Source organism: Bufo gargarizans, chromosome 2 (assembly GCF_014858855.1).
Source record: "Bufo gargarizans isolate SCDJY-AF-19 chromosome 2, ASM1485885v1, whole genome shotgun sequence".
Lineage (NCBI taxonomy): Eukaryota > Metazoa > Chordata > Amphibia > Anura > Bufonidae > Bufo > Bufo gargarizans.
In genome coordinates this window covers 20,892,839-20,918,342 of record NC_058081.1, presented here as the reverse complement: position 1 = coordinate 20,918,342, position 25,504 = coordinate 20,892,839, and the positions used below count along the sequence as shown (strand labels likewise).

General features: G+C 46.3%; 1 protein-coding gene across 1 annotated transcript in view; it reads right to left on the bottom strand.

The window, feature by feature from the left end:
* The window catches only part of LOC122925513 (vitelline membrane outer layer protein 1 homolog), a 57,574-nt gene extending 33,164 nt beyond the window's left edge, over window positions 1-24,410 (bottom strand). The window contains exons 1-4 of the mRNA XM_044276867.1: window positions 24,195-24,410; window positions 13,567-13,679; window positions 12,673-12,953; window positions 12,333-12,341 (exon numbers count right to left, since the gene is read on the bottom strand). Of these exons, the coding sequence (XP_044132802.1) occupies window positions 12,333-12,341; window positions 12,673-12,953; window positions 13,567-13,679; window positions 24,195-24,347 (556 nt within the window). The 5' untranslated portion in view covers window positions 24,348-24,410. The remainder of the gene's footprint in view (window positions 1-12,332; window positions 12,342-12,672; window positions 12,954-13,566; window positions 13,680-24,194) is intronic.
* Between the last annotated feature and the right edge of the window lie 1,094 nt (window positions 24,411-25,504).

Sequence of the window (25,504 nt, the reverse complement as noted above, 5' to 3'; positions counted from 1 at the left end):
CCAAAGCCGCCCGCACAGCGCGGCCTCCATAATTAGTACCTATAGCGTATTGAGGGTATACTTTCTTGTTTTTTGTTTTCCCATACATCCTCTTTTTTCCTCTTTCACGCTAGGCCCTCCTTCCTATGCGTTCCACATGTCCCCAACTTCCGGGCTCTGTGGAACACACACACAGATCGAAATTGCAACCTAAAAAGGGAGAGACAAGGGTATCTCATCACATGGAACTCATGACATCCAGGCCTGCGTGCCGAAACGTCACTCGAATACTGCCGTATGTTAAATAAAATTCTCTACTATCAAGATAGATCGAAATCCTGAGGCTGTAGTTGTATTTATTACTATGTTGCAGCCATTGTCAGCTATTGGGGAAGGGAGCATGTCCATTAAGTGCCTGGTTTGGGAGCCAGGCTGAAATAATTTTTGGGGATCAAAAGGACTTGGCCTTGTTGCTGGAATGCTCCCTTGCAACTGCCGCAAAAATAAAAACATTAACCCCGTGGGCCAGGAAAGACATGTACTCTCCCTGCTTGTACCAGCTTCTCTAGGTGGTCTGCACCCGTCTGCACCCGTCTGCACAGCGAGAATCGCAAGGAGCAGCCTACGTTCTCTGCCATATGAAAGTACAATGCAGGGATGGCTTTTTTGGGAGAAATATCTATCTTTTAGTGAAGATGAGCTCATGCCATCAACTCCGTAAAGGCAGCAGACTCTACTATGGTAGCAGTGACTGCACAGCCAGCTGTGGGAATTAAAGGGGTTATCCCATCTTAGACAATGGGGGCACATATCGCTAGGATATGCCCCCATTGTCTGATAGGTGCGGGTCCTACCTCTGGGACCCGCATCTACAAGGAGAACGGAGCAGAGAAAGTTGAGGATGGCGCACTGTGCATGCGCAGCCGCCCACTATTCATTTCTATGGAGCCGCCGAAAATTGCAGAGCACTGGCTCGGCTATTTCCGCCGGCCCCATAGAAATGAACGGGAGCGGTGGCCGGTCATGCGCGGTGCGCTCCCATTCACTTCAATGCGAGAGGCAGGGAGATGCGCCTGGTGGTGGACGGACCCGGGAACTCTCCCCGACTCTGTTCTCCTTGTAGGTGCAGGTCCCAGAGATGGTACCTGCACTTATCAGACAATGGGGGCATATCCTAGCGATATGCCCCCATTGTCTAAGATGGGATAACCCCTTTAAGCTTGGCACCAGCAGATTGCTGCCTGTAAGAATTTATTTCCTGGCCATGCGTTCCATTAATGGCTAATGATGAAGTGGAGGAGGAGAAGGAAGAGTCTGCATAGGATAGGCAGAAAGGGAGGATGACGATGTGAAAGACACTATACTGCCTGTGGATGGGGCCTGGCTGCCTCAAGGGAGACCGGGAGAAGAAGGAGAAGCTGGCTGCCACCTGTTTGCCTACGGGATGGGGTGATGGCACTTTGTGTGCATCAGTACAGATACAGTGCCTGTGTTTGTATGCCCAGATCTTATTTTGTTCTTGTAGCGCTTGCACAGGACAATGCTTTTGTCTTCCAGCAGTGTGTAGAAAAACTGCCAGGTAGGAGATACTCACACAGGGCTAGACGCAGCCAAGCTTGGCTTAGTTCTGGCATGTTTTTGGCCTAATGACCCACAGTGTCAGCGGCATCACCAGTTCCTGAAGCAGATAGGGCCCTGACAGTTCTTTGGGTGGTGTGTCTCTTCTGCTCTTTATTGCTGCCACCACCCTCCTCCTCTAATGTTTACTTTTCTTCCCCCTCAGCACCCCGATCTGGCTCCCAGATCCTGTCCAACACACCCTCTTCCAACCCATAATCAAAGTCCTCACCCTCCTTGCCTATGTCGCTACCCCAACAGCTAATAGCGTGGCTATGGGTGCCACAATTATCACCTCCAACACGGATATGCATGGGGTCTGCAGTCTTCTCCTGGATCTCCTCCTCAGGGTAGTACAATTGCTGAATGCTCTCACACAAGTCGTCTCTGTCTTAGGGCCTGGGGTTTTGTTGCTACACCTTAGGAAAAAGGAAAGCACTCCACTAGGGAGGGGCAGTGAAGACAGAGAGGGGTCCACTGAAAGGCTTCTCTGGAACTGCAAGTGACCCCCTGGCTCCAAGTCATGGTGTCAGACTCCAAAGTCACTTCCACGCCATCCAGCTGTGACTGAGAGGAGGAGTGAGCCATCCAATCCACAATCTCATCCTCTTTCTCCTCAATAATGTTGCTCCTTTTCAAAGCCAGGGAGAATTATGGCCTACTACTACTTCTGGCCAGATAGCTGGTGCTGCTACTACCCACATTCTGGCTCTTGGAGGAAAAGGCCTGGCCCGTACCTTTTGTTTGGAACCCTTCAACCTATTTTTGAATTTTTTTGGCTTAATGTACACAAAGTATGGACCAGTTTGAAAGTCTTTTTTTCCAGGAACTTAAAGACAGACAGAGAGGCGCAATTTATGTCCTTCCCTTTCTACAAATACACTGCAACTGCCAATTTACTTTGGAAATAATGCCATATTGGCGCCACTGACAGATTTGGTCCTAATATCTTATATATGTTCAAATATGCAGATTCTGAAAAAAAGCTTTCCCTAGTGTAAAACGCAAGTAGTCAACCTACTATGAAACTATTCTCCCCCCACTCCCACAAACCAACACTTTAAATGTCTGGAGAAGCCTACTATTCCTGGTGTTTTCACTCAGAAATTTAAAACGCTACCCTCTGCATTGTAAAACACATGTTGCACACTTGTATTGGTATTTTTGAAAAGCAAAAAAAACCTTCAACTGTATGCAGATTCCCTGTAAAATAGTTTGGTCTACTGTATATGATGTTTTCACTTAGGCTTCGTTCACATCACCCATCAGCCTTTCAGTTCTCCTGCTCCGTTTAGGACTAGGAGAACGAAAAGGACAGAGAAGGCACATAACTGAGCCAAACGGTGCCCTTAGGACCCGATAGACTATAATGGGGTCTGTTATGTTTCCGGTCAGAAGATGATTTTGAAGCAGAGACAAAAGTCCTGCATGCACAACTTTTGTCTCTGCTCCAAAATCATCTTCTGAGCGGAAACCATATAGTCTATGGGGTCCTTAGGCTCCGTTTGGCTCAGTTATGTGCCTTCTCCGTCCTTTCCGTTCTCCTGCTCGGTTTAGGAGCAGGAGAACAGAAAGGCTTTGAACGGTGATGTGAATGAAGCCTAAGATGCCCTGTCACAGATATTTCCAGTATTTTTAATTAAGAGATTTAAAAAGCTAACATCTGTATTATAAAACATTAATTGCACTTGCACGCTTGTATGGTAATTTTTGGCAATACAAAAGACCGCTTGAACTGTCTGGAGATGCTCTGTCCTAGATTTCATACTATTATTTAAGGTGTTTTCACTCAGAGTTAAATGTTGCACACTTGTATTACAATTTTTCAAAAAGCAAAAAAAACAACTGATGATGCTGTGTCCAGGATTTCAGACTAGTATTTAAAGTGTTTTCACTGAGAGTTAAAATGTTGCCCTCTGTATTGTAAAACACACATTAAACACTTGCATTGCTATTTTTTGCAAAACAAAGTATTATTTGAACTGTCTGTAGATGCTCTGTCCCAGTTTTCATACTATTATTTAAGGTCCATAGTAAAATTCCAGCTCACCTTTAGTAGATTTAATCAGCCCCTGGTGCACATAACAGGTAAGTAAGTCCTTTGGTAGCAAAACAATGATAAATGAAGTTCCAGCACTGCAAAGTAATTGTTGTCGCATGTCTCTTTATTCGTGGTAGCAAAATTACAGCATGTGGATGAAACCTCACACTCCAACACCAGTTTACGCGTTTCAGACACTTGGTCCTGATTATGACTAAGGAACAAGTGTCTGAAATGCGTACACTGATGTTGGAGTGTGAGGTTTGATCCACATGCTGTAATTTCGCTACCACGAATAGAGAGACAAGCGACACAACAATTTCTTTGCAGTGCTGGAACTTCATTTATCATTATTATTTAAGGAGTTTTCCCTGACAGTTAAATGTTGCCCACTTCAATTACAATTTTTCACAAAGCAAAAAAACCTTGAACTGCCCCGACTGCTGCTGTTTTATAAGCCAGTAGTTGCAGCTAGAATGCACTACCCGACCCACTCAGCCTTTGCTCATCACTTCCCACTCCCTGACTGAAAGGACTTTAGGACTTCACATCTTGACATAGAGGAAATTATTCCAGCTCCCTTCTGAGCTGAGATGTCAGCACACAATGTGACCAAAATGGTTTGGCTTCCTTCAGTTCTCAGCTGCACCCCTTTTGTCCTGCCCCCTCACTAAGATAATCCACCCTACCAGCCTGATACTGCCCCCAGCTCTGTCACGTAATAACTAGGGTTGAGCAAACCCGAACTGTAAAGTTCGGGTTTGTATTGAACTTTAGGATTTTTGGACCCCAGACCCGAACCCAAACTTTTCAGTAAAAGTTCAGGTTCAGTGTTTGCAGTGGCGTCGCCAGGGGGGGGCCAGAGGGGGCCACGGCCCCCCCTACATCACACTGTGCCCCCCCATGTGCCCCCCCAACTAAAATGGGACCCCATTCATTTTGGTGTGCTGCAGGCAGGGCCGGACTGAACCGCTTGTCACAGGTGTGTACTGTACATTTCTTCTAAACTTTGATTCCGTATCCTCTCTCTCCCGGTATGGTAATAAATCAACTACAGGCAGTGCGGGCGGCACGCCTGCTCCTCCCACTAGGCGGCGCAGGCATGTGACGTCACTGTGAGCGCAGCCCACGCACTGCCTGTAGGCTGTATGTACCCTGGCCCTACCGAAGCTAGCTGAGAGAGTAAGGTACTAACTAGAGAATCTTCCTTCCTGATTTAAAAGTTAAAGTTACCGTCTGCAGGATATGGATTACAGTGTTTACTGTTTAGAAATGTTCAAATGTCAAATGTGAGCGACGGGGAGGAGGATCTGTGGTCTGTGGATGACACTGTTATGGAGGGGGCGGGGGGGGGAAATCTGTGGATGACACTGTTATGGTGGTGGTGGTGGGGATCTGTGGATGACACTGTTATGGTGGGGGGGGATCTGTGGATGACACTGTTATGGTGGTGGTGGTGGGGATCTGTGGATGACACTGTTATGGTGGGGGGGGATCTGTGGATGACACTGTTATGGTGGGGGGGGATCTGTGGATGACACTGTTATGGTTGGGGGGGGTCTGTGGATGACACTGTTATGGTGGGGGCGGGGGGGGGGGAATCTGTGGATGACACTGTTATGGTGGTGGTGGTGGGGATCTGTGGATGACACTGTTATGGTGGTGGTGGTGGGGATCTGTGGATGACACTGTTATGGTGGGGGGGGGGATCTGTGGATGACACTGTTATGGTTGGGGGGGGGTCTGTGGATGACACTGTTATGGTGGTGGTGGGGGGGGTTCTGTGGATGACACTGTTATGGTGGTGGGGGGGGGGAAATCTGTGGATGACACTGTTATGGTGGGGGGAAGGATCTGTGCCACTCTGTAGATGACACTGTTATAGGGGGATCCCAGGATGACACTGTCATGGGGTGGATCTGTGGGTGACACATATAGCATAAGATGCTATATACGGTATGGGTCATCCACAGATCCCCCATAGCAGTGTCATCCTGGGACCCCCCCCCCCCCCCATAACAGTGTCATCTACAGAGTGGCACAGATCCTTCCCCCCCCCATAACAGTGTCATCCACAGATCCCCCCCATAACAGTGTCATCCACAGATCCCCCCCATAACAGTGTCATCCACAGATCTCCCCCATAACAGTGTCATCCACAGATTTCTCCCCCATAACAGTGTCATCCACAGATTTCTCCCCATAACAGTGTCATCCACAGATTTCTCCCCATAACAGTGTCATCCACAGATTTCTCCCCATAACAGTGTCATCCACAGATTTCTCCCCATAACAGTGTCATCCACAGATTTCTCCCCATAACAGTGTCATCCACAGATTTCTCCCCCATAACAGTGTCATCCACAGATCGCTCCCCCATAACAGTGTCATCAAAAGATCCCTCCCCCATAACAGTGTTATCCACAGATCCCCCCCATAATTGTCATCCACAGACCCCCCCCCCATAGCATTGTCATCCACAGATCCCCCCCATAGCATTGTCATCCACAGATCCCCCCCATAACAGTGTCATCCACAGATCCCCCTCCATAACAGTGTCATCCACAGATCCCCTATAACCGTGCCATCCATAGATCCCCCATAAGTGTCATCTACAGATCCCCCATAACAGTGTCATCTACAGATCCCCCCCATAAGTGTCATCCAGAGATCCCCCCTATAACAGTGCCATCCACAGATCCCCATTCCCCCCCCCCATAAGTGTCACCTACAGATCTCCCCACCCCCATAACATAATGATCTGATGCTCTCAGCATTACTTAATGCTAGGAGCTTTAGGTACTTATGCACTTGGCCAGCAGCTGCGGGCGCTTTCCTGTATTCAGCTGTATCTCTGCCCTCAGTGAACTACAATTCCCGTTGGCTGTCTAGGCATGCTGGGAATCGTAGTTTTGCAATATCTGGAGCTCCACAGTTTGGAGACCACTGCTCTATAAGCTAAAGCAGTAGATGGGGGTCTGACCACTGGGGCCCCCACCAATCCTGAGAATGGGATATAATTGTGCCTGGAGTGAATGGTGCGGACTGCACCTGCGTGTCCACCACTCCATCCATTCCCTATGCATGTCTACATTCTCAGGATCGGCAGGGGTTCCATTAGGTATTGGGTAAAGTATCGCAGCATTTCTAACCATACTTGTGTAAATGTATCGTTGTTATAGCTGCCCCCCTACTTTTGTCCTGGCCCCCAGTGTGCCCCCCCAAAATTTAAAAGCTAGAGACGCCACTGGGTGTTTGGCGAGTTAATGGCGCTTTTTGAAAGGCCGCAGAGCAGCCAATCAACAAGCGTTTAACTCGTGTGCCCTTAGAAGCCATCACAGCCATGCCTACTAATGGCATGGCTGTGATTGGCCAGTGCAGCATGAGACCCAGCCTCTAAATAAGCTGGAGTCACGTAGCGCCGCACGTCACTCTGCTGTGCTTAGTGTAGGGAGATGATGCTGCTGCTGTGGGTTAGAGAATAGGACAGAATCTTTAATCAGAAGTGCTTGTTTAACTCAGTGATCTACAGCGATTTTGTTGTGTGGGTGCAGTGCACAATCTTTTTACCCTGCCCTGAGCCCAGTGACACAAAAAATGAACTTTTCTCCGTCTGTTAGTTAAGAGGGCGTCGGCGTTCAGTGCACCAGCATAGCATATGTGCTTTTGTGACAGTCAAATACAAGCTTGAAATACTGCAATTATATTCTGGGTTTAAAAAAAACACCCATTTTGGGCAAAATACTAAATTTGAGGACTTTGCTGCATCTGTCAGTGTGAAATACAAGCTGGAAATACTGCTGTTATATTCTGGGTTTAAAATAAACACCCATTTTTGGCAATACCCTACATCTGTGGCCTTTGCTGCATCTGTCAGTGTGAAATACTGCTGTTATATTCTGTTATTAAAAGAACACCCAGTTTGGGCAAAATCCTAAATTTGCGGAGAATGATGAGAACGTCAAATAAGGGACATGGCCCCGGTCATTGTGCTGCTGGTGGAGCTCCTGTTGCAGGGAGATGACGTGGTCGATCTGTGCCAGCTACACGCACAATTGAAACACCTTACTCAGGTGCGAGTAGGCGACAACCTTCAGCGGTATTTGGTCGGGCCTAATGCGGCTCTACGAATGGCGAGGCCTGAACAAGTACAGGTGATAGTAGATTGGGTTGCTGACAGTGCCTCCCAGTTCCTTCACATTGTCTCCCACCCAGTCTCCTGCTTTAAAGATCAGAGTTGGCACCTGCAGCCGATGTCCATCAGTCTTTCACCTCATCCCCTTGCAAATCAGCCAAGCAGTCTGAGCCCCAAGTCATGCAGCAGTCTCTTCTGCTTTTTGATGACTCTGCTGGCAGGGTTTTCCAGGGCCATCCACCTAGCCCTGCCCCAGAAGTGGAAGAGATTGAGTGCACCAATGCCCAAACACTTATATTTCAAGATGAGTACATGGGAGGACCATCGCAGCACGTCTCGCATGATGACGAAACACAGCTGCCAAATGCTGTGGCTTTCTGCAGTGTGCAGACCGACAAGGAGGGCAGGGGTGAAGACTGGGTGGAAGATGATGTGGAGGATGATGAGGTCCTCGACCCCACATGGAATCAAGGTCATGCGAGTGACCTGTGTAGTTCGGAGGAAGAGGCGGTGGTCGCACAGAGCCACCAGCACAGCAGAAGAGGGAGCGGAGCGGCCGTCTCCTAGACAGTACGCCTGCTACTGCCCAATGCAGCAAGGGACCAAGCACACCAAAGGAAGCTCCAAGGAGTTCCCTGGGTTGGCAGTTCTTCAGACAATGTGCTGACGACAAGACACGAGTGGTTTGCACGCTGTGCAATCAGAGCCTGAAGCGAGGCATAATCGTTCTCAACCTGAGCACAACCTGCATGACCAGGCATTTAAGTGCAAAGCACGAGCTGCAGTGGAGTAGACACCTCAAAAACCAAGAAAGGTCTCTGGCTCCTCCTGCTTCATCTTCTGCTGCAGTCATGGCCTCTTCATCCACCTCTGGAGTGACAGTGGCACCTGCCACCCCACAAACAGAGGATCTGCTAGCAACACCACCACCTGGGTCACCAAGCATCTCCACAATGTCCCATGGAAGCGTTCAGCTCTCCATCTCCCAAACACTGGAACGGAAGAGGAAGTACCCCCCTACCCACCCACGATCCCTGGCCCTGAATGCCAGCATTTCAAAATTACTGGCCTTTGAAATGCTGTAATTCTGTCTGGTGGAGATAGAGTTTTAAAAGCCTTATGGTGGTGACTGTGCCGAGCCGCCACTACTTTTCCAGGCGAGCCATCCCTTCCCTACACAACCAAGTGGGGGACAAAATCAGGTGTGCACTGCGCAACGCCATCTGTGGCAAGGTGCACTTAACTACGGATACGTGGACCAGTAAGCACGGTCAGGGACATAATATCTCCCTAACAGCACACTGGGTAAATGCAGTGGCAGCTGGGCCTGAGGCGGATAGCAGTTTGGCGCATGTTCTTCCACCACTGAGAATTGCAGGGCGCTTCAGTTTGCCTCCTGTTGCTTCCTCCTCCTACTCTGCTTCCTCATCCTCTACCGGCTCCTCATCTGGTCAGCGTAACACCTTCACCACCAGCTTCAGTACAGCCAGGGGTAAACGACAGCAGGCAGTTTTAAAACGCATCTGTTTGGGGGACAAACCCCACACCGCACAGGAGCTATGGACGGGCCTTGAACAACAGACCGATGAGTGGTTCTTGCCAGTGAGCCCGGCCTGGTGGTGTGCGATAATGGGCGAAATCTCATAGCAGCTCTGGGGATAGCCGGCTTGACGCACATCCCTTGCCTGGCACATGTGTGAAATTTGGTGGTGCAGAGGTTCCTTAAAAATTATCCCGATATGTCAGAGCTGCTGCAGAAACTGCGGCCCGTCTGTGCGCGCTTTCGGCGTTCACATCCTGCTGCTGCTCGCCTGTCTGCGCTGCAGCGTAACTTCGGCCTTCCCGCTCACCGCCTCATACGCGACGTGCCCACAAGGTGGAACTCCACCTTGCACATGCTGGCCAGACTGTGCGAGCAGCAGCAGGCGATAGTGGAGTTTCAGCTGCCGCACGCACGGGTGAGTCGCTCTGTGGAACAGCACAACTTCACCACCAATGACTGGGCCTCCATGCGAGACCTGTGTTCCTTGTTGAGCTGTTTCGAGTACTCCACCAACATAGCCAGTGCCGATAACGCCGTTCTCAGTGTTACTATCTCACTTCTATGCCTCCTTGAAAAAACGCTTTGGGTTATGATGGAAGAGGATGTGGCACATGAGGAGGAGGAGGAAGAGGGATCATTTCATAGGGTTTCAGGCCAGTCATTCACAAGTGGCTCAGAGGGTGGGTTCCTGAACCTACAAACGCCAGGTACACAATTGTCCAGCCAGGGCACAGTTCTGGAGGATGACGAGGTGGAGGATGAGGAGATGGAGGAGGGGGAACCGTGTTCACAGCAGGGTGGCACCCAGACCAGCTCATGGCCATCACTGGTGCATGGCTGGGGGGATACAGAGGACACAGACGATACATCTCCCACAGAGGACAGCTTTATGTTTCCTCTGGCAGCCTGGCACACATGAGCGATTACATGCTGCAGTGTCTCCTCAACGACCGCCGAGTTGCCCACATTCTAACTTGTGCTGATTACTGGGTGGCCACTCTGCTGGATCCCCGTTACAAGGACAACGTACCATCCTTAATTCCGTCACTTGAGAGTGATCGTAAGATGCGCGAGTACAAGCGCACGCTGGTAGACGCGCTGCTGGTGGCTTTCCCACCTGACAGCGGGGGCACAGTGGAAGCACAAGGCGTAGGCAGAGGAGGAGGGAGAGGTCACCAACGCAGCTGGGGCACCGCCAGCACCTCAGAAGGCAGGGTTAGCATGGCCAAAATGTGGAAAAGCTCTGTCAGTACGCCACAACTAGCACCACCAGCTGATATGGAACGTCTAAGCAGGAGGCAGCATTTCATCAACATGGTGGAGCAGTATGTGTGCACACGCCTACACGTACTGAATGACGGGTCTGCCCCCTTCAACTTCTGGGTCTCCAAATTGGGCACATGGCCTGAGCTTGCCCTTTACGCCTTGGAGGTGCTGGCCTGCCCTGCAGCCAGTGTATTATCTGAACGTGTGTTTAGCACGGCAGGGGGCATCATCACAGACAAGCGCAGCAGCCTGTCCACAGCCAATGTGGACAAGCTCACGTTCATTAAAATGAATCAGGCATGGATCCCACAGGACTTGTCCGTACCAGCGATGGCCAGTTTGCATGGTTCGCCCGCGAACATATGCGGGTTGCCATCTTTTCTCACAAGTCCGGCAAGGCACTGGTAAGCCCTTACCTGTGCCTGTGCCGCGAGCCGGTCTGAAAGCAAATGCGGTCACCGGGAGCAGGCAGTTCTGAGAACAGCCCCATGAAGGCCCTCGGTGGCTGTTCTCGTAACTGCCTGATCCTGCTGACCACACTTGTTTTCAGACCGGCTCACGCACAGGTAAGGACTTGTGAAAAAAGATGGCAGCCCGCATATGTTCGCAGGCGAACCATGCGAACTGGCCATCACTGGTCCATACCTTGTGCAGAATAGACATGTATACCGGCCTCACCCAGCCATTGTTATACTGCAGCGCAATGTCACAACCAGACAGCTGAGAAGCTCTGACAGAAGCCTTTCAGAACCTCCTCCTTGAGTTTTCTTTGTTGTGCTGTTCAGTTCCTCATCTCGTTAGCCTCTCTCAGCTGTCATGTAGTTGGACTGATTGCTTCCCTTTAAATTCCTCCCCATAATGCATTACTGGGCGGCCTATACTTCTTCCTGGAGTGTGTGTGCATGCTGATCCTGTTTCCCAGTCTGCTACAAAGTTAAGTGCTGTACATTTATCTGTTATTTTCTGTTTGCTGGATCCCAGGTGACCCTGACTCCCTCCGTGTCTGGTGTAGGGAGCCGGTGGTCGTGTCCCCTCACTATTGTAGGGTGTTCAGGGGTTATATAGTCGAGGTACGTGGATATGCAACCATCCACCTTTGGGATCTTTGCATAGGCTGAGCAGCCAGGGAAAGTGCTAGGTCTTGTGCAGGGGTCTCCCTTTTACAATACTGGTGTTTTCTTATGTGGCAGAATGGCCTTTGGACCTCTTCAGTCACCAAATCCAGGGTATGACCACTGCCTGTTCATCCCCTATAAATTTTCAGCCACTTCTCACTCACTGGAAGTGTTGTGAGCATTATGTGGTAGACCAGGGTGCAAATAATAGAAGGTGCAAAAGTTGAAGATAAGAAGGTAGAAACAGGAACCACAAAATCTACCATGGACATGAGATGATAGAAGACTCATAAGATGTTGAACTTCAGATAATTTTTGAATGATTATTTTACTGTTCACTATTAGCAATTGTTTTTGGTTTTCATTTGATGTTTATTTCATAATCTGAATAAATTAATACACAGAATAATTAAGAAGCTGTAGATGATTTGAGAGCAAAAATCACAAGTTTACAAATCACAAGATAGACCATAGAGACCCCCAAATCCTCCTTCACATGTTACTACAACCCAACATTGCCTACCACCACATACTACGACTCACCAATACCAACACTTACACACCATCACACAACATAACCCACCACCTTCCACTACAACCCACATCACCCAACACCACCTTTTAACTTTTACCTACCATCACTACCTATCACCCGACAACACCTACCATGACTTACCATTACCAACCTTTACACACCATCAACCAACACCATCCACCGCAATCTACCTTCACATATCACCACAATCCAACACCACCCACTACCCAACATCCCCCAACATCAACTGACCCACCAGTACCCAACACCATCATCAAACATCACACACCATCACCCAATATGACCACTAACCACCTCCATCTGTCCTACTCATGAGGAGGATTTACTAAAATATGATATTTTCAAAGAAGTGATGCTGAAAAATTATTTTATTTTCTGAGTGCTTTCAGGTTTAGTTAATGGCTTTTCATTAGTCATTACACAAAAACTTAACATCAGTGAGAGCGACATCATCCCTCCAAAATCCTCGTCTTTCCTGGACTCTGGCTTGGATGCCACGCATTCCTTCCGCACAGTTAGAGCTCCATGGTCCATAATATCCCCAGGTCAGACCATTTCCCTCCAAGACCGAGCCATCAGAGCATGTAAACTTGATGTTGTTGGCAGCCGTGTCATCCCCCCTGATTCTAGGTTCAACTCTCAGGCTGAAATTTTTGAGATATCCTGAATTACATGAAAAAGTAGGCCCCCAGGAGCCAAATCTATGGAGAAAGCAAATATACAATATTTTATACATACAATAGCTACTGCACAAATGTACATCCTGAATATCACAGCTGAAAAATACTATGCAGGTAGCAGTTGACCTGGACATGGTGCCTGAGGGGCCCAGAGGCCATTCTAACTAATAACAAGATACCATTATAGGAAACAACTGGTGAGGACCTGATACAAATTTTGAACAGTGCTCCACCTAAACCTGAATCTCTGTTATTTATGAATTGCAAAGTTCCTCCAGAGACATATCTGCACTTTCCAGTGTTGCCTAATAGAAGAGGAATTGATCTCCCCACCCCTACTGCTTACATCCATATATCCTAATAAACCATAAGGAAAGGGGTTGTCCAAATATAAATTACAATGGACTCCAGATATAGACACGGTTGTCCACTGTTTGTTGGTCTCCTATGAAACTTATTGGTCTGCTGTCTCAGGATGACTCCACACTGAGCAGTTTCCACAGCCCCTATTCATTTAGATGGACACCGAGGTGATAGGATTATTGGGTCCCAGTATGATTGTGGAGAGAAGTTATTGCAGAATTACTCTTAAAGGACATGTTCATGACTGAATGATAAATGTTATAGTACTTACGCTCCTTCTTTAGAGCGAATGATCTTCACCACCTCACTGGATGAAGGTTTTGTGCAAAATAGTGCAATCCCGTTCAGAGCCGTGTCGTCTAGAGGTCCTTGTCGTCGATGCACCTAAAAGTAAGACCAATTCTTGGATAGCTTGAATATAACACATGGTACACCACCTACACCCAATTTTCTTAAGTCCATTGTAACATCTGTCCTTGTCCCTGTCTATACATTAATCCTAGTTCCTGTCTATCATCAATCCCTTGTCTATACATCCACTACAGTCCCTTTCTAAACATCATTCCCAGGCCTTGTGTTTACATCCATCCTAGTCCCTGCCTCTACATAATTTTCAGTCCCTGTCTCTACATCATTCCCATTCCTTGTCTATACATAATTTCCAGTCCCTGTCTATACATAATTTCCAGTCCCTGCCTATACATCATTCCCAGTCCTTGTCTATACATCATTCCCAGTCCCTGTCTATACATAATTTCCAGTCCCTGCCTATACATCATTCCCAGTCCTTGTCTATACATCATTCCCAATCCCTGTCTATACATCATTCCCTGTCTATACCTCATTCCCAGTCCCTGTTTATACATAATTTCCAGTCCCTGTCTATACCTCATTCCCAGTCCCTGTTTATACATAATTTCCAGTCCCTGTCTATACATCATTCCCAATCCCTGTCCATACATCTGTTCTTCTCCCAGTCTACACATCACTCCCATTCCCTGTCTGTACATCCATCCTAGTCCCTGTCTATGCATCAGTCCCAGTCAGTTTCTATACATCCTCCCTATATATACATCATTCCTGTTCCTTGTCTATAAATCCATGCTAGTCCCTGCCTATACATCATTTCTAGTCCCTGTCTATACATCATTCCTAGTCCCTGTCTATACATCATTCCCAGTCCCTGCCTCTACATCATTCCCAGTCCTTGTCTATACATCATTCCCAGTCCTTGCCTATACATCATTCCCAGTCCCTGCCTCTACATCATTCCTAGTCCTTGCCTATACATCATTCCCAGTCACTGTCTATACATCATTCTCAGTCCCTGCCTATACATCATTCTCAGTCCCTGCCTCTACATTATTCCCAATCCCTGCCTATACATCATTCCCAGTCCTTGTCTATAGATCATTCCCAGTCCTTGCCTATACATCATTCCCAGTCCTTGTCTATATATAATTTCCAGTCCTTGCCTATACATCATTCCCAGTCCTTGTCTATATATAATTTCCAGTCCCTGCCTATACATCATTCCCAGTCCCTGACTCTACATCATTCCCAGTCCTTGTCTTTATATCATTTCCAGTCCCTGTCTATACATCATTCCCAATCCCTGCCTATACATCATTCCCAATCCCTCCCTATACATCATTCCCAGTCCCTGCCTATACATCATTCCCAGTCCCTGCCTATACATCATTCCCAGTCCCTGCCTATACATCATTCCCAGTCCCTGTCTATACATTATTCCCAGTCTTTTTTTATACATCTGTCCTGGTCTATTAGAGATGAGTGAATCGATGTAAGTAAACTATTGATCGAAACAGGTCAGGGAAGATGAAAAAGGAGGATTACATGAACCTGGTCGGGGCCCTACCAGTCGCCTCGCACACAATGTTTTGCAGTCAGCCTGACAGCCAATCAGGAGGGAGGATATTGTCTGGTTTATCAGGCACTGTGCCAGACCGGATGTGTCTGCCATGTCTCTGACAGACACCAGTTACACACACAAGCCAGATATTTTAGGGTCTTGCAGGGACAGTGTAGGGATTGTGAAGAAGATATATTCAGATTGAATTACTAGGTAGAATGTCATGTTTTATCATTAGAGACAGGATAGGGGCAGTTAGTGTACTGTGTGTAGACAGGCTGGAGCTGTTCACAACTTCCTGTGTTCCACTACAGAAGAGACATGAGCTTTTAAAGAGACAGAACTCTTTTTTATGTGCAAGAACCAGCCTTTTTTGTCCAAAAACCTGTTAAAAAGCTTCTTCAATTCATAAGTGCGCATTAAGCATATTTCCCAGCATCAACACCAGCATATATTTTGTGAATCTGCTGCGCAATTGCACCTTTTTCATTTCAAAAACTGGTTGCAAAATGTATACATAATTCCCAGTCCCTGTAAAAACATTATTCCCAGTGGGACCCGCATCTATCAGACAATGGGACCCGCATCTATCCGACACTAGGATATGCCCCTATTGTCTGAGAAGGGAAAACCCCTTTATGACATCATTTTTGGACCATTTGTTTAGATCAAGCGAATGCTTCTTCTGATACTACCATGTGCGTATAGACACAGGCAGGCTTCTGCCCCCAATAAAGGACCGTTTTTAGACCTTTTTCAATTTTAAAAAACATAAATGTGACGGCGCGGTGTGTTTTTAAGCATGCTGTTTGTTAACACTGCCAACCATACATTTACCCATAGCTATATTAGGTATGGTGTATATGTCAGTGTCACTCTGACATGATTTACTAATGATGTCTTTGAGCTAAAGAGCTTGAAAGTAGAGAGAAAAAATAACTTTATGCTAGATCAGCATTGGTTACAGGGCCCAAACTCCGTGCATACCAGCCATGGGTGTGCACAGGTATCATTGGTCCCCATAGTCAAACTTAATAAAGGCCCCCAGTGAAATTCCCAAAGAATTGAGATGAATTAATCGATAAAAAATAAAAATAAAATTAATATTGCATTAGAGTTAGAATTGTTGGTGATTTGATTTGGGCACATTTTGCACAGAGAGAGACAAAGTGGGAGAAGGTAAAATAATTATAGAAAAATAAGAATTCTAATGTAGAGTTAACACTCTTTCTGGGACGTGTTAACGAAACTAAATGTGTTAAACAAACACCTTAAATTGCTTTTCAATGGCTTTTAATTCAAGACAACGCGATGAGTTAAGAAATTTGAGTTAAGAGCTTGGGTGTTAACCCTGCTACATCTGTAAAATGTGAGTCCTAGGAGGCCTCAGCGTGTCATACACCAGTTTTCAGGCCAATTGGAAAACGGTTGATGTGGGTAGAATCGTTCTGGACAAGAATTTAATTTTCAGACAGATTTGTTAGAATTTAGCCTGAAAATAATTTCAAAAAATTCCCATATCTGTACTATCTATAGATCATTCCTAGTCTATGTGTGTCCCTGTCCATGCATCATTCCCAGTCCCTGTTTATACATCCATCCTAGTCCCTGTCTATACTGCACATCATTCCTATTCCCTGTCTATACATCCACCCTGTACCCTGTCTATACAATCTTACTAGTTCCTGGCTATACATCATTTCCAGTCTTGTCTATACACCTGCCTTAGTAACATAGTACACACACAACACAAGGCCGAAAAAAGACACATGTCCATCCAGTTCGGCCCGCCACCCTGCAAGCCGACCCAGAGGAAGGCAAAAAACCCCCATGAGGTAGAAGCCAATTTTCCCCACTTTAGGAGAATAAAAAATTCCTTCCCGACTCCAATCAGGCATCAGAATAACTCCCTGGATCAACGACCCCTCTCTAGTAGCTATAGCCTGTAATATTATTACGCTCCAGAAATACATCCAGGCCCCTCTTGAATTCCTTTATTGTACTCAGTCCCTTTCTATACTTCATTCCCAGTCCCTTTTCTACATCCAAGTCCCTTTCTATACTGGACATTATTCCCATTCCTTGTCTATACATCCACCCTATACCATCTACATGATTCCCAGTTCCTATCTATACTGCACATCCACCCTAGTCCCTGTCTATACATCATTCCAAGTCCCTATCTATAGTCCCTGTATACCTGCCTTAGTTCCTTTCTATACATCTCTCCTAGTCCCTGTGTATACATCCGTCCTAGTCCTTGTCTATATATCCATTCCAGTTCCTGTCCAGAGATAGATTTTAGTCCCTGTCAATAAATCTGTCCTCTATGGCGCACATAGGTGAGACCACACAAAACGTTAGGGACAGAATTTGCAAACCTAAATCCACGATCCGCTGCCAGAACATCCTGCTACCCATCCCAGCGCACTTCATAGCCAAACGACACAGTATCGCCCAATTATGTTTTCAGGTAAGGCCTCTTTCACACTTGCGTTGTCCGGATCCGGCGTGTACTCCACTTGCCGGAATTACACGCCGGATCCGGAAAAACGCAAGTGAACTGAAAGCATTTGAAGACGGATCCGTCTTCAAAATGCTTTCAGTGTTACTATGGCAGCCAGGACGCTATTAAAGTCCTGGGTGCCATAGTAGTAGTGGGGAGCGGGGGAGCAGCATACTTACCATCCGTGCGGCTCCCGGGGCGCTCCAGAATGACGTCAGAGCGCCCCATGCGCATGGATCATGTGATCCATGCGATCACGTCATCCATGCGCCTGGGGCGCCCTGACGTCACTCTGGAGCGCCCCGGGAGCCGCACGGATGGTAAGTATGCTGCTCCCCGCTCCCCACTACAGTTTACCATGGCTGCCAGGACTTTAGCGTCCCGGCAGCCATGGTAACCATTGAGAAAAAGCTAAACGTCGCATCCGGCAATGCGCCGAAACGACGTTTAGCTTAAGGCCGGATCCGGATCAATGCCTTTCAATGGGCATTTATTCCGGATCCGGCCTTGCGGCAAGTGTTCCGGATTTTTGGCCGGAGCAAAAAGCGCAGCATGCTGCGCTATTTGCTGCGGCCAAAAAACGTTCCGTTCCGGAACGGAAGACATCCTGATGCATCCTGAAGGACGGACTGTCCATTCAGAATGCATTAGGATAATCCTGATCAGTATTCTTCCGGCATAGAGCCCCGACGACGGAACTCTATGCCGGAAGACTATAACGCAGGTGTGAAAGGGCCCTTATTAAACAAGTTAAAGTCCCTAGGAGGGGCGGTGACATCAGAAAAATACTTAAGAATAGAAAAGCTTTTTGGATTCATCAATTGCAAACACTAGAACCTACGGGTCTCAACCGCAAATTATTTGACACATACATATGTTCCACTCGGTGATATGTATACACACTGTTGTTTTATTGCCTTTGATGTTGTGTATGATTATCCATCTTGTCATAACATATTATTTGATTTATTAACATAATTCTCCTTTTCAGATGAGATATTTAAAAAAAAACTTGCTTGGGATGAAGCGGCACTTCCCTTCATAACCTTTTTCTCCCCTCCACCTCATTCCTCCGACTTTCTTCTCCCATTTCTCCCATTACAGATCTACAGCACATGCCCCATTCTATTTATTTCATGGGTTCCTAGGCCTTCGCTCTTTGTCCTTCAGCGCATGTGCAGCGTCAACTGCGCCAACCATCTTTGATGTTCCCGGCGCTCCAGCCTCTCGCACCCCGGCACATGAGTAGTAGTAGCGCATAATCGCCACATGGCCCCGACTTCCGGCCCAACCGACTTCTCTCCTCTTCCCTGCCTCCTGCGCCGCCTCACTCTGCCCCCAGCGCCGCCTACAGCCCCACTGTCTATCCACTACACCCGACAGGGGGCACAACAGGTCATCGCATCTCAACCCCGCCCCTGTAACGCCCAAGTTATGGCGCCAAAAAAAACTGCCTGCATCCACCAAGCGCTATCTGGGCCACTGAGCCCCCATCCATCGGACCACAGCAGTCCCTATTTAAACACTAGCACGTAAGCAGTGCGGCCCATCCAGGTGAGAATGTTCACATCTCTCATATTGCCAGCATGGTCTCTATCATTGTAACACAGACCTGCTCTCATCTGCAGTGCCTTACCCACATGTCTATACCCCGTATTCCCATCCATTATTGTGTCTCATACAAGTATAAGCTTTTTGTGCTATCAGCATTTAATTTCAGCATTTCCAATTTGCCAGTTTATTCCTGTCAATGTGTGAAATGTTATTTCCTTAATATACGGCCCAACTGTACTTCGGCACTCTCCAACTGCCCGGATTTACCTTATGACACCATCCCGAGTGCACGGACATTCTCCAAGTGCTATTATATACTCAGCTCAGGACCACCCGGGACCCCTCACTTGAGTTTTGATGTCTATCCACTATATCTATTCTTATACTGTATATACTTCACCATTATAATTGTATTTTTGCACTATTACTAATAATTGCCTGATTTTGTAAACTATTCCAGTGTTCTGAGGAAGGCTATAAGCCGAAAAACGTTTCATGTTAACTGGAAAACCGCCTATGCAATAAAATACTGCACTTGAAACAATTAAGTGGAGTGCAGGAGTCTAATTGTTACATTGCAACTCGGCCGGGGGACGTCTCCTGACACCCTCACAATTTTACGTCTGGAGTGTTATCCAACCATTCACTATATACATCATTCTCAGTCCCTGTCTACTTATCTGCCCGAGTCTCTATCTATACAGTACATCTATCCTAGTCCGTATCTATACATCCATATCAGCCCCTGTCTATCCCTCTGTCCTCTTCTTTGCCTATACACCCGTTCACCTCTCTATCTATTTCTGGGAGAAAATGTCTGTATGTGGGTATATAACTGGCTGAGTGATAGAAAACAGAGGGTGGTTATTAACGGTACACACTCAGATTGGGTCACTGTCACTAGTGGGGTACCTCAGGGGTCAGTACTGGAGGGGTCACTGTCACTAGTGGGGTACCTCAGGGGTCAGTATTGGGCCCTATTCTCTTCAATATATTTATTAATGATCTTGTAGAAGGCTTGCATAGTAAAGTATCAATTTTCGCAGAAGACACTAAACTGTGTAAAGTAATTAACACTGAAGAGGACAGTATACTGTATATATACTACAGAGGACAGTATACTGTATATATACCACAGAGGATAGTATACTGTGTATATACTACAGAGGACAGTATACTGTATATATACTACAGAGGACAGCATACTGTATATATACTACAGAGGATAGTATACTGTGTATATACTACAGAGGACAGTATACTGTGTATATACTACAGAGGACAGTATACTGTATATATACTACAGAGGACAGTATACTGTGTATATACTACAGAGGACAGTATACTACTACAGATGGATCTGGATAGATTGCAGGCTTGTGCAGATAAGTGGCAGATGGGGTTTAACACTGAAAAAACACTTGGTAACACTGACATGGAAAAGGATCTAGGAATTTTATTAAACAGCAAACTAAGCTGCAAAAACCAGTGTCAGGCAGCTGCTGCCAAGGCCAATAAGATAATGGGTTGCATCAAAAGGGACATAGATGCCCGTGATGAGAACATAGTCCTACCTCTTTACACATCACTAGTCAGACCACACATGGAGGACTGTGTACAGTTCTGGGCTCCTGTGAACAAAGCAGACATAGCAGAGCTGGAGAGGGTTCAGAGGAGGGCAACTAAAGTAATAACTGGAATGGGGAAACTACAGGACCCTGAAAGATTATCAACATTAGGGTTATTCACTTTAGAAAAAAGACGACTGAGAGGAGATCTAATTACTATGTATAAATATATCAGGGGTCAGTACAGAGATCTATCCCGTCATCTATTTATCCCCAGGACTGTGACTGTGACGAGGGGACATCCTCTGCGTCTGGAGGAAAGAAGGTTTGTACACAGACATAGAAGAGGATTCTTTACGGTAAGAGCAGTGAGACTATGGAGCTCTCTGCCTGAGGAGGTGGTGATGGTGAGTACAATAAAGGAATTCAGGAGGGGCCTGGATGTATTTCTGGAGCATAATAATATTACAGGCTATAGCTACCAGAGAGGGGTCGTTGATCCAGGGAGTTATTCTGATGCCTGATTGGAGTCGGGAAGGAATTTTTTATTCCCCTAAAGTGAGGAAAATTGGCTTTTACCTCACAGTTTTTTTTGGGGCTTCCTCTGGATCAACTTGCAGGATAACAGGCCGAACTGGATGGACAAATGTCTTTTTTCGGCCTTATGTACTATGTTACTATACATCCGTTCTCCTCTCTATCTATACATCCGTTCTCCTCTCCATCTATACATCCGTTCTCCTCCTTATCTATACATCCGTTCTCCTCCATATCTATACATCCGTTCTCCTCCTTATCTATACATCCGTTCTCCTCTCTATCTATACATCCGTTCTCCTCTCTATCTATACATCCGTTCTCCTCCATATCTATACATCCGTTCTCCTCTCTATCTATACATCCGTTCTCCTCTCTATCTATACATCCGTTCTCCTCTCTATCTATAAATCCGTTCTCCTCTCTATCTATACATCCGTTCTCCTCTCTATCTATACATCCGTTCTCCTCTCTATCTATACATCCGTTCTCCTCTATATCTATACATCCGTTCTCCTCTCTATCTATACATCCGTTCTCCTCTCTATCTATACATCCGTTCTCCTCCTTCTATACATCCGTTCTCCTCCTATCTATACATCCGTTCTCCTCCTTATCTATACATTCGTTCTCCTCTCTATCTATACATCCGTTCTCCTCTCTATCTATACATCCGTTCTCCTCCATATCTATACATCCGTTCTCCTCTCTATCTATACATCCGTTCTCCTCTCTATCTATACATCCGTTCTCCTCTCTATCTATACATCCGTTCTCCTCTCTATCTATACATCCGTTCTCCTCCATATCTATACATCCGTTCTCCTCTCTATCTATACATCCGTTCTCCTCTCTATCTATACATCCGTTCTCCTCTCTATCTATACATCCGTTCTCCTCTCTATCTATACATCCGTTCTCCTCTCTATCTATACATCCGTTCTCCTCTCTATCTATACATCCGTTCTCCTCTCTATCTATACATCCGTTCTCCTCCATATCTATACATCCGTTCTCCTCTCTATCTATACATCCGTTCTCCTCTCTATCTATACATCCGTTTCTCCTCTCTATCTATACATCCGTTCTCCTCTCTATCTATACATTCGTTCTCCTCCCTATCTATACATCCGTTCTCCTCTCTATCTATACATCCGTTCTCCTCTCTATCTATACATCCGTTCTCCTCTCTATCTATACATCCGTTCTCCTCTCTATCTATACATCCGTTCTCCTCTCTATCTATACATCCGTTCTCCTCCCTATCTATACATCCGTTCTCCTCTCTATCTATACATCCGTTCTCCTCTCTATCTATACATCCGTTCTCCTCCCTATCTATACATCCGTTCTCCTCCCTATCTATATATCAGTTCTCCTCTCTATCTATACATCCGTTCTCCTCTCTATCTATACATCCGTTCTCCTCTCTATCTATGCATCCGTTCTCCTCTCAATCTATACATCCGTTCTCCTCCATATCTATACATCCGTTCTCCTCCTTATCTATACATCCGTTCTCCTCTCTATCTATACATCCGTTCTCCTCCATATCTATACATCCGTTCTCCTCCATATCTATACATCCGTTCTCCTCTCTATCTATACATCCGTTCTCCTCTCTATCTATACATCCGTTCTCCTCTCTATCTATACATCCGTTCTCCTCTCTATCTATACATCCGTTCTCCTCTCTATCTATACATCCGTTCTCCTCCCTATCTATACATCCGTTCTCCTCTCTATCTATACATCCGTTCTCCTCTCTATCTATACATCCGTTCTCCTCCCTATCTATACATCCGTTCTCCTCCCTATCTATATATCAGTTCTCCTCTCTATCTATACATCCGTTCTCCTCTCTATCTATACATCCGTTCTCCTCTCTATCTATGCATCCGTTCTCCTCTCCATCTATACATCCGTTCTCCTCCATATCTATACATCCGTTCTCCTCCTTATCTATACATCCGTTCTCCTCTCTATCTATACATCCGTTCTCCTCCATATCTATACATCCATTCTCCTCTCTATCTATACATCCGTTCTCCTCCCTATCTATACATCCATTCTCCTCTCTATCTATACATTCATTCTCCTCTCTATCTATACATTCGTTCTCCATCCCTATCTATACATTCGTTCTCCATCCCTATCTATACATCCATTCTCCTCTCTATCTATACATTCATTCTCCTCTCTATCTATACATTCATTCTCCTCTCTATCTATACATTCGTTCTCCATCCCTATCTATACATCCGTTCTCCTCCCTATCTATACATCCGTTCTCCTCCCTATCTATACATCCGTTCTCCTCCCTATTTATACATCCGTTCTCTTCCTTATCCATACATCCGTTCTCCTCCATATCTATACATCCGTTCTCCTCCATATCTATACATCCGTTCTCCTCCCTATCTATACATCCGTTCTCCTCCCTATCTATACATTCGTTCTCCATCCCTATCTATACATTCGTTCTCCTCTCTATCTATACATCCGTTCTCCTCTCTATCTATACATCCGTTCTCCTCCCTATCTATACATCCGTTCTCCTCCATATCTATACATTCATTCTCCATCCCTATCTATACATCCGTTCTCCTCCCTATCTATACCTCATTCTCCATCCCTATCTATACATCCGTTCTCCTCCCTATCTATACCTCATTCTCCATCTCTATCTATACATCCATCCTCTTCTTTGTCAATAAATAATTCCCAGTCCCTTCTTTTAGTCCATCATAGTCTCTATCTATTCCTCTGTCCTAGTCCATGTCTATCATCTATTCCTCTGTCCTAGTCCATGTCTATACATCTAAATAAGTATAATATACAGTTTTCTATGCATTACTTACTTTAAGCTGGAATCCTCGCACCTCCATTCCCCTATCACAAACCTCCATAGGGCCCCAGCTTCCCAATGTTTCCCCATTTGGAACAGATATGATGGTTTGAGCTGCCATCAAATTATGTATGGTTATCAAAAGCAGAAGCACAGGCAACAACATCTTGTCTTCTATATGAAGGTTCCACTGTGTATGGATGAAGCTGCTGGTAGATGGTCAGGACTGTTTACAAACCTTTCTTATATGTGTTCTATAAGGAACTTGGCCGATCACCAAAGTGTCATATCTGACTTCCTGATTCCAGTAATTAGACAAAAGATTATTATTTATTGAGAAATGTTTTGCACCTTCCTTCCTCCTTTTACCCCTCTTTATAAATTAATAAGATTACTTTTTTTGTGGTCATGATTAGAGATGAGCACATTTTTCAAAAATTCGATTCACCAGTTTGCCAATCTTTATTTTATTTATTTGGTTCGGTCCGAATATATTTGCGACGAATCGCAAAAAAAAAATGCTATTTCCTGGCTGCAGAGAGCCTTTATAGTGGTGAGAACACTGTGTCTTGCAGTAACACACATAGGGAGTCTGCTGTGGTAGTGAAATAATACTGTGAGTCAGTGTGACCTGCAGATGACAGACGTCGCTCTTAGAATGACTGCACACTTCAATTATTTGGACCAAAACTGACCAAATAACTCAAGTATGAACTCAGCCTTACAGGTCAATGTTAGGCCAAGAAGAAGCGCACTCCTTCAGTACCATTGGGGCTCTCTGGGTCTCATTTGGAGCCCATTTTGCAACCCCCTCCCTTACGAGTCACACAGGCGCAGGGGGCTCTCTGTTTTTCTCCTCCTCGCAGGTGGTCACGAGGCATGGCGCAGTAGGCGCTCCAGATCCTCCAGGTGGCGCTTATCGTCGTCTTCGGATAGAATGTCAGGCGCATCTGACGGAGTCTGTAAGAGGCTGGTGCCTGACCATCAATCCAGGGTTCTTAGCCTGGTCACTGCAGCGGCCCACCAGGATGGAATTCCTGTACCTGCTCCTTCGGCGGTGCCGTCCCTTCCTAAGACTGGTAAGTACTAATGCGGTGGGGCGTGGGAGGTCTTGTGCAGATTTAGAATCATTACTATGGGCACTTTTAGATACGGGGTCCCCCGCCCCTCAAGTCGAGCTGGTAGCTTCTTGGTACTGCAATAGCGTCATGGGTAGCATTTCTGGGTTTAAAACTCCTTTGGTTTAGGTTAAGTTGTGTACAGGTTTGGAGCTGGGAGGTTCCCTAGCCATAGTTTACCTGAGCTTGTGCAACTGCGGGTTTA